The following is a 14,942-nucleotide window of genomic DNA, read 5'->3' as shown; positions in this document are numbered from 1 at the left end:
GTGCTAGAAACAGAGAAGAAAATATGAAAAGAATAGAGAACAACCACATTTGATCTGATGATTTTCATTAATCATTGAAATGAAAGACAAACAGTGCTGGAAATCAGATAGAAAAAGGCCAGAGATTTTTCTAGACCATTTCGTGGAGGCCTGGCCTACCTGGCATCCCCCTTAACGTTCTCTGTGGCCATGGAGAGACTGCCACCGTCTTTCCTTTAATAGCTCATCACGAATCTCTGCCTTTTACTTTTTTTAATTTTTCACCTTTAAAGCATTTAATTGAACAGGGCTGGTAAAAACGAATATGCAATATGGACACATTTCTGTTGCCTTTCTTCTAGAAACTATCCATTCTTCTATGGAGAAAATGTGAACACAAAGGGGGAAAAAAAGGAAGCAGGGAGGAAAAGAAAAAAACAACTTGGCAATTTGTGGAAGAGAGCCCAGAAGAGCCCAGATAGGAATTCAGACTAGGATAAATTGAAAAATACGGGAAATAGATGGGAAGAAGTGGTCGAGAATAAAAGTCAAACACATTAAGAAAAGTCAACCGTAGATGGCTGCTTTTAGAGGTCAATGCAAATGATGCCGAAAGATTGACAGATATCCTCTTTCGCTCTTCCCCCAAATTATACACATTTTTATAAAAATGGACAATGTGTATCCAGCCCACTGTGATTTAGGTTTTAAATATTGTTGGGGCGCCTGGGTGGCGCAGTCGGTTAAGCGTCCGACTTCAGCCAGGTCACGATCTCGCGGTCCGTGAGTTCGAGCCCCGCGTCGGGCTCTGGGCTGATGGCTCGGAGCCTGGAGCCTGTTTCCGATTCTGTGTCTCCCTCTCTCTCTGCCCCTCCCCCGTTCATGCTCTGTCTCTCTCTGTCCCAAAAATAAATAAACGTTGAAAAAAAAAATTTAAATATTATATACCGTGCGATTCAGAATAGGCTCTAGACGGACTTCTTTTTTATTGTTGTTCTCTAGCACAACAGTGGAAAGCATTCCATTTGGTAGAGGTGTCCGTACCTATTTTATATTGCAAAAGGACATAATTAAGCATATAGATGAAACTGATAGACTGTATGTTTCAGGATACACAGAAACTGATGCAGCAACAAATCCTGATGAGAACACCGGAATAATAAATTAATGGCAATTCTGAAATAAATCATTTTATTTTAAGCAACAAGTCATCCCCAGGTGACCTCTAAGGGAAAACCATAGAACTGAGATACCATATTTTTAAAAAAAAATTTTTTTTATGGTTTATTTATTTTTGAGACAGAGACAGAGTGTGAGTGGGGGAGGGGCAGAGAGAGAGCGAGACACAGACTCTGAAGCAGGCTCCCAGGCTCCGAGCGGTCAGCACAGAGCCCAACATGGGGCTCGAACTCACGAACCGCGAGATCATGACTGAGCTGAAGTCGGACGCTTACCCAACTGAGCCACCCAGGCGCCCCTGAGACACCATATTTTTAATAACAAAGCAAATGTGTTATTCATTTTTAAAATTTACCCTTTGGGCGTGAAACCAATGTAACATCATGTGTCAACTTTACTCCACACAAAACAAAACAAAACAAAACAAAACTTAACACTTGGGTATTAAGCTTTTTAAAGAGACCCCACATCCCAAAGTCTCCTTGTTAGAAGTTGATTTCAAATTGAATTCTATGTTTCTTTTTGCTCACCATCTCCTAGCCAGGTGGAAAGACGTCAGTGACTACAAGCCCACAAAGAGGTGGTCAATTATTTTGGCTCAAGACAAGCGAAGTTCACCCAGACCACATGTATCCACACACGTTAAAGGCTCCCCTTCCTAATCTTTAGTTAGGCAGTCTTACAGTTCTGTGCTTTTCAGTAAAATAAAAAAATGTCTTGAAACAGCACTTTTGAAGAATCGGAAAGTATTCTTGCTGTCTCAGACGTTTGTTGACAGTTCTTGTAACATCAGCCACCTGTCAAGCATTCCCTGGTTTATACGATGTTCTCTTCTCATGTAGCAATGAAGATAACGCTTTTCATAGAATTCTCGGTGCCTGGTCTTAACTGTCTTCCAAACAAAGCTTGGTGAGGTTTGACTATCATTCTTTCCTATTGACTTGATGTTGATGTTTTTCTTTTAACTCGATGTTTTTCTCCCAGAGTTCTCTTTGGCTGGATGCTTATTTTTAATGCTTTTTCTGGCTCGCCTTCAGAAGCTTTACCTCTTCAAACGTTCTGGCTCGGAAACTAAATAGGAACTCTGTTCTTTATTCATTTTCATATAATGCTTCCATCAGATTGACGAATTCTAAGGTATTCACTTTGAAGAAACTTGACCGTGGTTGTGAAAACATTTGCAGTATACTTAAAATGTGCTGAACTGTTCCTTTTCGCAGTGGAAAGTAGGCTTGAAGTGTGATTTTCTTTTGTTAAGTGAGAAGAATGACTTGAATGTGTCTAAAATTGTTAAATAATGTTGAGCATAGAGTCACCTGTCATTGTTTTGTAAATTTCCGGTCACCCTTTATATTTCTGTTAGTTGATTTTATGCTTACAGTGTCCTAGTGAGAAGAGAAGCATTCCACAGAGCTTGAAAATTAGGGAAAGCTTAACTGAGCTTGGTCAAGAATACTCAGCCACTTCGTGTTTTGCCAGAATTAGAATTTAGACCAGGTGTTTCTACCATTAGGCAGGGTATCCACCATTTAAAAGATTCCTCCACACGCCTGCCCGGTCAGCAATAAAAGCTAGAAATCTATCCACATGCTAAGCAGAGGTGAGAAGGAATATGATGAGGAAGGCAGGCTCTGAGCATAAACCCCTCATAGCTACATGACCTTGGGTCAGTGGCCTGTGTTTTCATTTCTCAGTTTTCTTATCTGTAAAATAAAGAAAATATTAGAATCTGCCTCAAAGAGTTCTTGTGAGGATTAAGTAAGCGAGTACATTTAAAGATGTGGGGGGGGGGTGCTTGGGTGGCTCAGTCGGTTAAGCATCTGACTTCGGCTCAGGTCATGATCTCGTGGTCCGTGGGTTCAAGCCCCGCGTCGGGCTCTGTGCCGACAGCTCAGAGCCCGGAGCCTGCTTCGGATTCTGTGTCTCCCTCTTCTCTCTGCTCCTCCCCCGCTCGTGCTCTGTCTGTCTCTCTCTCTCTCTCTCTCAAAATAAATAAACCTTGAAAAAGTTAAGAAAGAAGTGAGAATAGTGTAAATATTTGTTATGTTTAGTACTATTAATAATCAGCGAGCAAATCCTAAAATCAAGTAAACAAAAACGTGCAGAAACCGATGGGTAATGGGCTTGCTCCTGTAGGCCCAGAGACAATTCATGGTGCTAACTCACTGAGCAGGGATACTTATGGGAAGCTTTTGAGGGGAGGGGAGGCATGTATCAGCTCATGAGTTCACCTTGCCTGCATGTATGCCCACTTCTACTGATTCCCCAGCGTCACTCCTTGATGCTTCTCACAGTACTATGTAAGGAGAGTACCAACTTATTTGTGTGACACGCTTCAAGCACCCAACAGCTACTGAGTGCATCCAAGACTAGACCCAGATGGGAGACAAAGAAGAAGAATTAAAAGAAGGGCTTTGTCCCAAAGTTTCAAAGATTAGGTCTTGTCTTTGCCCACTGCTCCTTTATTCTGCGGCTCTTGAGTGCTGTGTAGTTAAAATTCACATAAGTCTAGAAGAAATGCCTCATTTCTTTTATTTTCTTCACTTTTGGGGGAGACATGAAGGCGTAGATCTGGGTCGTTTTCGTGTTTTCCCCGTATCTAGTACGTTTGCTGGGACATCGTAGGTGCTGACCAAATGCTTGTTGATGTAGTGAATGAATGAGGTCTCCCCTTGTAATTATTTATGGAATTAATGGAGAGGGACGTGGATGGGCACATGAGGAAGACCTAGGCTGAGAGTGGAGAAGGGTATAAACAGAGCGCATGGACAAATTCTGTTTCTCAGGGTTGTAAATGCTCGTTTATTATTATTGTTTTTGCTGCTGCTGTTGTTGTTGTTGTGTCCATTGTCTTATTTCCTCCGGGTCCGTCCCGATTTCCTCTCACCCCTCAGCACAGCGGCTGTTCTTACAGCTCATTATTACAAAATAATTTCACTTGATCATCCCACAGTCATCGTCACAGATGCCCCAGAGCACGTACGTAGCCCGTGAAAATCCAGGAGGTAGTTAGTTGGTGAATACAGAGAGGCCCCCGTGTCCCTCTCCTGTGGAGCCTCTGCCCCTGGGCATCAGCCCGCAGACGTGCGGCCGGCTTACGCTCCCACACCAGCTGGAGCGCTGCATTTTCAGACCCACGAGTTGCGTAGGTAGAAGCCTAAACACAGAGCAGCGGTCAATCTCGGTTTTTCTTTCAGGGAACTGTTTGCTAGATGTACCACGCCAGCAGATATCGGGCCCCGAGGAGCTCCCCGGACAGACGTATGATGCCACCCAGCAGTGCAACCTGACGTTCGGGCCTGAGTACTCGGTGTGCCCTGGCATGGATGTGTGCACTCGCCTGTGGTGTGCCGTGGTCCGCCAGGGCCAGATGGTGTGTCTGACCAAGAAGCTGCCAGCCGTGGAAGGGACGCCATGTGGGAAAGGGAGGATTTGCCTGCAGGGCAAGTGTGTGGACAAGACCAAGAAAAAATATTATTCAGTAAGTGATTTTGTCACGCAATGCCTGGGGACGCAGGATCTGAAGAACATTCCGGTGACATGTGTGGGTGCTATCACCAGAAGGCTTTATTTCCTAGTGAAGATATTTTTCCTTGAAAGGCTCAAGCGGAGCATTTGCTCAGTCTCCTCCGCTTTTCAGGGTCCCGAGGAGAGCGCGGACGTACACACGCACAGTGCTTGTCTTTCAAGACTGTCACACAACCACGCATTCTCAGATGCCCCGACAGCAGCCAGAGCTCTTCGCCCGTTCCTTCCGCAAAGGAGTTTATAGCGTTCTTCCCTGCGGCCCCTCTCATCTTCCTGCTGCAGTTGCCAGAGTCGTAGACCCCTAGGGCGTCAGAACAGAGCTAATCATTCCCTGTGGTGCAGTTACACGTAGCGTGAGTGCGTGGGGGTGTGGGTGCTCTTCGATATCCGTCATATTTCCTCTCGACAGAGAAGGACTCTAGTCTTAGCAGGAACTAAGCCGAACTCACGTCAAATACGGTTATGCGTGTGACGGGATCTGCTTCAGATGGGATGCATGATGGCAACAAAGGGATGCAGAACTTAGGTGCTAAAGAGGGAGAAAAACATAAATACGGTCAGCCATGCCAGGCATCGTGCAAAGGCCTCAGCGGCGTATATCTTGTTCAAAATGCGGAATCATGGGGCGCCTGGGTGGCTCGGTCGGTTAAGCGTCCGACTTCGGCTCAGGTCATGACCTTGCGGTCCGTGAGTTCGAGCCCCGTGTCGGGCTCTGTGCTGACAGCTAAGAGCCTGGAGCCTGTTTCAGATTCTGTGTCTCCCTCTCTCTCTGCCCCTCCCCCGTTCATGCTCTGTCTCTCTCTGTCTCAAAAATAAGTAAACGTTAAAAAAATTAAAAAAAAATGCAGAATCAGAGCTGACAAAAAGTTAACTGTAGGGCCATGGTTATTGACGGAAATGGGCAGTATCAGAAGGCCCAGAGGAACCAGGAGTAATCCTTGCAGTGTGCTCAATACTGACAGGGAAACATTCAGATCCTAGTGCCACTGGGCGGCAGGGAGCAGAAAAGAGGAATTGCTTAGAATTGGAATTGCACTGTCATTCCAGAACGCCCAATATCTGTGACCATGCCCAACTCAGTGAAAATTTACACCTGGGATGCGGTTTCCATTATGTCATTGAATGCAGATGATTTCCAAGTGTACGTCTTGAATGTTTTTCTCCTTTCTGAGTTAGAAATATTTTCTATTTTCTCTTTCAGACATCAAGCCATGGCAACTGGGGATCCTGGGGGCCCTGGGGCCAGTGTTCTCGCTCGTGTGGGGGAGGAGTGCAGTTTGCCTATCGCCATTGCAATAACCCCGCACCCAGAAACAGTGGTCGCTACTGCACGGGGAAGAGGGCCATCTACCGTTCCTGCAGCGTCACGCCCTGCCCACCCAACGGTACGCTGCTCCCAAGTGTCAGCAACCCACCTTGTGCGACTCGTAATATGTATTCTAGCAGTAATAAATAAAGGAGGCTAGAGAAATAGAGTATTAATCTTGTACTTCACGGTTCCACCAGTGTGCGAATTAATAACAGATGCATGAGTGATTTTTAAATGGTTATTAAAAGCAACTCGGTATTCAGACAGTAGGAAGAAAATAATGGTCGTTTTCAACTCCATGTACAGATAAAACCCTTCCACCCTTGTGTGTCAAGAGGCTCGCAAAGAAAGAAGTTTGCGCCTTCTCCTGAAAATTATTTAAAAGCACAAGATTATGTCTTAGGTTCAGAGTAAAGTAATCACATGACCTGTTTGTTTTTTAGGGAAATCTTTCCGTCACGAACAGTGTGAGGCCAAAAATGGATATCAGTCTGATGCGAAAGGAGTCAAGACATTTGTGGAATGGGTCCCCAAATACGCAGGTGTCCTGCTGGGGGATGTGTGCAAACTGACCTGCAGAGCTAAGGGGACTGGTTACTACGTGGTGTTTTCTCCAAAGGTAACTGCCCACCGCCTGTCCAGAAGCAGTTGAGCCTTGCTGGAGATTATTTGGTAGAATAAAACCTAGAGCTACCAAATATAAACAGTCATTATTCCTGGGGTGGCTAGATTTTGGAGGGTTTTCTTTTCATCTCTAGAAGGTCTATGTTCTCAAACCTTACACAAAGAACAAGAAATTATTCTGTACAAACAAAACAAGTCAATATTTCAAAAGCTACTTTTGAAAAGTGTAGCTCTCCGTCAGGGGAGGTGTGGTTTGACTTTAGCTTCAAAATAAGCATGAAAACAACTAGAATTAGAAACAACTAGAAACAATTAGAAACAACTAGAAAACAACTAGAAATAGAAAGCAAGAAAGCTTTCTATTTTTCCATTGTTTAATTAAGAATTCCTTTGGCGGGGCACCTTGGGTGGCTCAGTCGGTTAAGCGTCCAACTTCGGCTCAGGTCATGGTCTCGCGGCTTGTGAGTTGGAGCCCCGTGTCGGGCTCTGTGCTGACAGCTCGGAGCCTGGAGGCTGCTTCAGATTCTATGTCTCCCTCTCTGTCTGCCCCTCTCCCGGTTCATACTCTGTCTCTCTCAAAAATAAGTAAACATTGTAAAAAATTTAAAAAAAAAGAAAGAATTCCTTTGGTGATTCATGAAGGTCGGTTTCAAGATCATCATCTCTGACCCAGACTGTTAAATGTCTTACACCCATAATATGAATTCATATCCCTGTAGTTAGACGCGTTATATATGTGCATGAAATGATCCCTCATTTTTCACAGGAAAGCATTTGCTAAGTTACCAACAGTTTTATTTCTCACAGTGAATGGTATGCAGCAATTTAAAATACTGTTTATCTAATTTGTAAACAGGTGCTGCATTTAAAACTACCTCTGAAATTGGCCTTCAGATATGTGTGACATATTACTGAAAACAGAAGTTAACATCCACCTTAAGTCATTTTGAAAATACTTTCTCTTTTCATTGTAAAATAATACATTTTCGGGGTGCCTGGGTGGCTCAGTCGGTTGAGCGTCCGACTTCGGCTCAGGTCATGATCTCACGGTTCGTGGGTTCGAGCCCCGCGTCGGGCTCTGTGCTGACAGCTCGGAGCCTGGAGCCTGCTTCAAACAAATTCTGTCTCCCTCTCTCTCTGCTCTTCCCCCGCTCACGGTCTGTCTCTCTCTCTCCTTCAAAAAATAAATAAAAAAGAAATTAAAAAATTTTAAGAAAAAAAATAATAATACAATTTCATTTAAAAACTGTGACAAATAAGATCACCTGGAAATGCCACCATCTGGAGACCTGTGGGTCTGCTGAAGTATACCCCACTACACTTTGCACACATATACACACTCACATACTCACACACATATATGAAAATAGTAGTAGATACCCAAATGCAAAATACAAGTTTATTTATACATGTGACTACATATGCTATTTATATACGCTCACATGCACAAACCACAGAGTGCATATTCATACTATTTTATAGCTAGTTTTTAAAATGTATACTATTTTTGGGTGTGATTCCTTCACTCCAAATGTATTCAGTATCTTCTAGTAAGTACTTTGCTCTGACTTCCCCAGACTCCTTTTCTGCACTAATATGTTTGTGTCTATTTCAATATCTAACGGTTCAACACACCATAGGGCATGCTTTTCAACCACAAGGAGGTTTGGATGTCAAGTGTAGACTTTCAAATGCATCACTAGAGTAACAGTTATGCCACCAAGAAGGATCTCTGCCATCTTTTTTTTTTTTAAACTTTGTAAAATGTTTATTATTGAGAAACAGAGAGAGACAGAGCATGAATATGGGAGGGGCAGACCAGAATCCGAAGCAGGCTCCAGGCTCTGAGCTGTCAGCACAGAGCCCAGGGCGGGGCTTGAACCCACAAACCGCCAGATCGTGACCTGAGCTGCAGTCAGATGCCCAACCGACCGAGCCACCCAGGCGCCCCAGATCTCTGCCATCTTGAGCTTGCTCATTTTCCGCACAAGGGACACGTCCCACATGCGAAGTGAAACGATCGTTTCTAGCAATGTAAAAAGGCGAGACGATACCATGGGAACATGCTCGGGATACAGAAAGGGAGAGGACGACCTTGGGTCTCCTGGCACATTTGGAATTAGGCTCAAGAGAGAAAGTGCATAACCAAGATTTATCTCAGGTCTTCCTTCTGCCAATATGTCGAGGATGTCTCGGGTAGATACTCCTGGGAACCATGCTTTTTCGGTTGTTTGTTCATTTTTCGATGTAGTGTCCCGATCAAACTCAAAACTCAACGAATTAGGACTTGCTCTCTTACCGTGCAAACCAAACCACCTGCCCACAAGTATCTCCCGCCGCTAACGTGAGCCTCGTTATTCAGGTGACGGATGGGACCGAATGCAGGCCGTATAGTAACTCCGTGTGCGTCCGGGGGAAGTGTGTCCGGACTGGCTGTGACGGCATCATCGGCTCCAGGCTGCAGTATGACAAGTGCGCAGTGTGCGGGGGAGACAACTCCAGTTGCACCAAGGTGGTCGGGACCTTCAATAAAAAAAGGTGAGGGGGTAGAACCCTTGCCCTTACGTGCATGGGACAAAGCTTTAGCCTTGAGAAACTGAAAGGGTGACTCATGCTACGTCACGAGCCATCCGTGGAGGGGTCCAGCATGGCTCCAGTAACATAGGGTCCACTTGAGAACCGGGGAGGGAGATGAGAAAGCTCTGGTTGCAGAGCCGGAGCTCCTGGTGCCTCTGGTGGCAAATAAACCGCAATGGCTCTGATCAGGGTCAAGGTCTTGCAGAGTGGGAACACCCAGAAGGAAAAGTCGGTGGGGTCCCTGCTAGCCATCTCGCTATTTCTGAAGCATCTCCTTATTTCGGAAGCATAATTTAGGGAAGGATGGCCAGTTTGCATCATAACGATTTCATTTTACAAAGGATTTTTCATTAGGCTGTATTTTTCTTGAGAAGACCTGTAAGTTAACTGCGATGGTGGAGACAGCAATCCCATTTTATAGTGACTTCTGCAGATTTAAATCTTCTCTATAAAGAAATATATGCAGTAATGTCTGCTTCCTGTCATGGTCCTTGATTATGCTCTTGTTTTAAGTATGTAAATGTATAAAGTATCCAGTTTTTGGGGGGCGTCTGAGTGGTTCAGTCCATTCAACGCCCAACTCTTGGTTCCGGCTCAGGTCCTGATCTCATGGTTGGTGGGTTCGAGTCCCGCATCGGGCTGCACGCTGATGGTGCAGAGCCTGCTCGGGATTCTCTCTCTCTCCCCTTCTCTCTCTGTCTCAGCGCCTTCCCTGCTCACTGTCTCTCTTTCAAAATAAATAAATAAACTTAAAAAAATGATAAAAATAAAGTACCCAATTTTTGGCATGAAATACTATGTTATCAGCTAGGAGGACGGAGTAGGCTAAAAAGTCTGCTGGAATGCAGGATTGTCTTTCCCCTTTGTCAAACCACTCTTTCGCTGAGTAGTGTCGGCCCGGTACGCATGCATTCTTGATGTGTGTGCTGTATTGTCTTTACCGGCAGGTAATATGCAAACCCGATGAACAATAAGGATTTATTAAAATAGTCACATGCCATGTTATTATGAACCACTGGAAAGTATCTTTGATATAATAAAAAAATTGTATGTCTGCAGAATCTATTCTGAGTTAAAAGATGCATTACTAATCTTGTTTGCTAGCGATTCATCGGACTGTATTGAGCCATCTCTGTAAAATTCCCTGCATGTCAATTACATACTGCATTTGTATATATTGCAAATATATACAAGACACCTTAGAAATGATGAAGTATACCTTTTTGTTTTACAGATGAGGAAACTGGGACTCTGAAAGTGTAGGGCTTATCTAATTTTGCAGAGTTGTTAAATGCTAAAGCAAAGGCTATGCCTTAGGTCATAAGATGAGAAGGCTATCTTGTTTAAAAAAAAAAAAGGAAGGGGAAGGGAAGAAGTTCAAGAATCAAATAAGAAATAAAATACCTTATGTACTATATGCTATGCATTTTTCCTACATAAGCTTAGAAGCCACTTTTTAAGGTACTAAATTTAGCATTTTGTCTCTGTATTGACAACCAACATCTGCATGTTCATTGTCACATGAAAAGATGAAGAAATTCACAGTAGCGACGAGTGGTGGGTGACACAACAGCTTGTCAGTTGATTTAACCAAGATTATATTGTGTGATAGGACTGTTGAACTATTCCAGATAAATTACCTTGGTCAAATGTGACATATGAGAAAGGACATTGATCTTGGAGCTGAAATCTTGACAGTCAAGCTCTGACTCAGTGACGAACATCATGTGATCTTTGAAGAGTCGCTTTTATATTTTTTTTACTATCAGAATTCTTTTTTTTTTAATGTTTACTTATTTTGGGGAAAGAGAGAGACAGAGACAGAGCACGAGTGGGGAAGGGGCAAAGAGAGAGGGAGACACAGAATCTGAAGCAGGGGCCAAGCTCTGAGCTGTCAGCACAGAGCCCGACACGGGGCTCGAACTCACGATCTGTGAGATCATGACCTGAGCCGAAGTCGGATGCTTAACTGCCTGAGCCACCCAGGAACCCCTACAATCAGAATTCGTGAGAGTAGAATGGAATTAATAGTAATTATCTTGCAAGTTAATATTGCTGTGTGCATCAAAGGAGATGATGCATATTAAAATATTTCAGCAAACTCACACCTCTTGACAAATACGACCCTAATCTTAATTCACTCCTCCCTCAATGTTCCTCACCTCAGTAAATGGCAGCTCCGTCCTCCTCTTGCTCAGCATCAGGAGAGTAAGAGAATCCTATTTTATTGAGGCGCTAAGAAATCAAGGCACTAAGCCTCCTACCTCCCGCTGCCTTGGGAAGGTCAGTCTCAAGACCTCCTGCAATGGCTGATAATCCCAATTGATTCTCACGAATATGAGGAACGCTAAGGAATAAGGATTTAAAACAAAAAAAAACAAACAAAACAAAACAAAAAAGCTCGCCTACCTGATTCCCTTACCCTTCATTCTTTATTTTCTTGACATCCTGTTCGGCGTCACTTAAACTCTGTATATAATCAGAACGTATTTTCCTGTAACGGTTATAAAGTATGACTGGCAGAGGTAAGGGTGTCGCACATGGGGATGTTGGGAAAGGAGCATAAAGTAAGAGTAAGGGGCCATGGCTTTGGAGCCCAGCACTGCCACCGGCTCTGGAGTGCACCTGTTCAAATACTTTAATATACCTCCACTTTATATGCTTCCTACGTAAGACGAGATATCCTCCCCAACACCCCTCCAGGTTATGTTTCAGGCCACGGTAGGTTTGCCTATGATCTCTTGATCCTAGGTATTTCAAAAAAAGTAAGTCCCGTAACAAATTCTAAGGCAAAATGTATTACAAAAATAAAAATAATGAGTCCAGTTGGATGGGTAAGCAGTATCATCAGCCTTGCATCTTCTTTCTCCCAACACAATGGAAAGTGGCAGTCGCTGTCCATCAGATTCCCAACACACAAAAGGATTTCCCTGGGGAGGAGCCCCTCTCTGGATTCAGAGGACATGCCTGGGCAGGGCAAATACCTTAGGGATATTCAGGGTACAAATTAGTTGCCCCATAACCTCTCAACCTGAGTAAGAATTTAGCAGCAGATCATTAAATTTCACACACACCACACTACACGGGCAATTTGTTTCTATTCAAATAACTAAGAAAGTAAAACATATGGGGACCTTATTATCAAATTACTTATGGAGGCAGAGATTTTCACAAAGATGACTCCTTACACGTAGAGTCTCTTGGTGCTCAATTAGCATTTCTGTCCTGGCCTTTTTCAAAAGCTGTGGATATTAGAGATATTGATGCCTTTGCCCATATTCTGGAGCATATGATGGGTCGTTCGAGACCTACCTGATTTGTCACCCATCACATAGCCTCACTTTATCTGTCGTAAGTTTCATGGACACAGCATTTGAGGAAATTTGCTATGGCATCAAAGATTCACTTTTTTTTTTTTGTTTTGATGATACTAGTCAGCGATGGTTACCCACTTACAGAATTTTACATTCCAATGGTGTTCCGCTCAAATAATCCAGAGTTCTAGTAGAAATAGAAACAGAACTTCTACTGTGTCTCTAGTTCAGCAGTTAAATCCGTGGTTCCCCAACTATTCTGCACATTTGGAACGACTCCCAAAATCCTGCTGTCTCTTCCCATCCTGACAGATGGGATTTAATTGGTGTGGGGTCTGGGGATTTAAATTTTTAAAAGACCTCTGCGTGATTTTAGTCTGCGGACAAATCTGAGACTCGTTAATTTAAATGTTTCTATGAGATTGAGGGCGGATTTTTGTTAGTATTTACACATATCCCATTTTCTGACAAAAGAACATAAAGGAGCTTTGTAAAGATGATAGGCTTTGGTAAGAGTGTGCAATGTGTTTGAAAATCTAAATAAAGTTGGTGTACGTTTTAAAACGAAGGCAGGTTGTTGACATCATCCTAATTTTGAACATCACAATAAAAATGTATATACTCTCATAGTCTACTCACAATTTTATTTTGTTATAAGGAAACTAATTTTTGAAGCCAATTTTAAACTAATCTCTTCACTACATTAAAACGTGTGAAGATAAGGTAAGACTTTTAGAGAACTCGTATTTGTTTATCCGTTTACTAAGTGTTTACTTATTTTTCCTTCTTTCTCTCCCTCTCTCTCCTCTGTGGACATTCCTGCTTCCAGTAAGGGTTACACTGATGTGGTGAGGATCCCCGAAGGGGCAACCCACATAAAAGTCCGACAGTTCAAAGCCAAAGACCAGACTCGATTCACTGCCTACTTAGCCCTGAAGAAGAAAAATGGTGAGTACCTTATCAATGGGAAGTACATGATCTCCACCTCGGAAACCATCATCGACATCAATGGAACAGTCATGAACTACAGTGGTTGGAGCCACAGGGATGACTTCTTGCACGGGATGGGCTACTCAGCCACGAAGGAAATTCTAATAGTGCAGATTCTTGCAACAGATCCAACTAAAGCATTAGATGTCCGCTACAGCTTTTTCGTTCCCAAGAAGTCCACCCAAAAAGTAAACTCTGTCACTAGCCACGGCAGCAATAAAGTGGGCTCACACACTCCACAGTTGCAGTGGGTGACAGGCCCATGGCTCGCCTGTTCCAGGACCTGTGACACGGGCTGGCACACCCGGACGGTCCAGTGCCAGGATGCAAACCGGAAGTTAGCGAAGGGATGCCTTCTCTCCCAGAGGCCTTCTGCGTTTAAGCAATGTTTGCTAAAGAAATGTTAGCCTGTGGTCATGAGCTTACGCAGAGCTAACTGGATGATTCATCACTGATCGGTCGTGGCAAATGGTGGTGATCAATCGTGGTAAACAAGAGGTCTACCTGAAGCACAGAAAGTCACGCTTCAATGTCATTGTCAACAGGAGTCTAATTATGGGCAGAATCTGCTCTCTGTGACCAAATGGAGATGTGCACTGCTTCGTGCGACAGTAGTGACCTTGGAATACAGAAAAACTTGGGAGTTATTGAACATCCCCTGGGCTACAAGAATGAAAAAACACTGGTGAATGTAGAATCAGGGGACATTTGAAGATAGCAGAACAGTCTCCCCTTTGTCACCTACCTCTTATAGAATGTCTTCAAAGGCATCATAATCATTTTCATCCATAATACACAGTAGCTTATTTTTACTGTTTGTAAATCATTCTCCCTTGGTATGTCACTTTATATCACTTGGTTCTATTAAAAAAAAATATATATATATATATTTCTATAAAAAAATGTTTGACCAAAGTAGGTCTGCAGCTATTTCAACTCCTTCCAGTTTCCAGAAAGAGCTGTGGATGATTTACTGGAAATTAAGAACCTGCTGCTGTTTTCACAAGATTTCACATACTTTCAGACTACAGGAGATGAGATTTTAGTCAAAAACCGTTTTGACAGGAAGCATCTTCTGCGAAATTCTAAAAAGGAAAAGGATCTCCGCGTAGCTGGTCATTTAAATAGATACACCGATCCATTTACTTAAACGTCAACTGCCTGTATTTTTTCAGGCAGTCAGCCAAATGAATGCATAATTAGGATGTAGATGTAGTGTTTGCGTGTGTGTATGTTAGGCGTATTCAAGAGTCTAAACACTAGTTTCCTCATGTTAGAATTTAAAAGGCAGAAAAACACACAAATATAAATTTTTGATTTATATCTTCACACCGCTTGCCCTTTCAGAGGCTTCCAGCTAATGTCCTACCTTGTGTAACATTCGTACAAAACACACGGCAGAGAGTTTTCTAATCGCATCCGACACGTTCAACACTGGTATA

At 43.3% G+C, this 14,942-nt stretch overlaps 1 protein-coding gene across 1 annotated transcript in view; it reads left to right on the top strand.

The window, feature by feature from the left end:
• The window catches only part of ADAMTS5 (ADAM metallopeptidase with thrombospondin type 1 motif 5), a 45,122-nt gene extending 30,713 nt beyond the window's left edge, over window positions 1-14,409 (top strand). The window contains exons 4-8 of the mRNA XM_047100158.1: window positions 4,356-4,639; window positions 5,888-6,071; window positions 6,439-6,614; window positions 8,982-9,157; window positions 13,340-14,409. Of these exons, the coding sequence (XP_046956114.1) occupies window positions 4,356-4,639; window positions 5,888-6,071; window positions 6,439-6,614; window positions 8,982-9,157; window positions 13,340-13,907 (1,388 nt within the window). The 3' untranslated portion in view covers window positions 13,908-14,409. The remainder of the gene's footprint in view (window positions 1-4,355; window positions 4,640-5,887; window positions 6,072-6,438; window positions 6,615-8,981; window positions 9,158-13,339) is intronic.
• The last annotated feature ends 533 nt before the right edge of the window (window positions 14,410-14,942 follow it).

This window comes from Lynx rufus, unplaced genomic scaffold, assembly GCF_022079265.1.
Source record: "Lynx rufus isolate CCGP_SWC_20201006 ecotype Redwood Valley unplaced genomic scaffold, mLynRuf1.p SCAF_5, whole genome shotgun sequence".
Classification (NCBI taxonomy): domain Eukaryota; kingdom Metazoa; phylum Chordata; class Mammalia; order Carnivora; family Felidae; genus Lynx; species Lynx rufus.
This window is presented reverse-complemented; position numbering and strand designations above follow the sequence as displayed.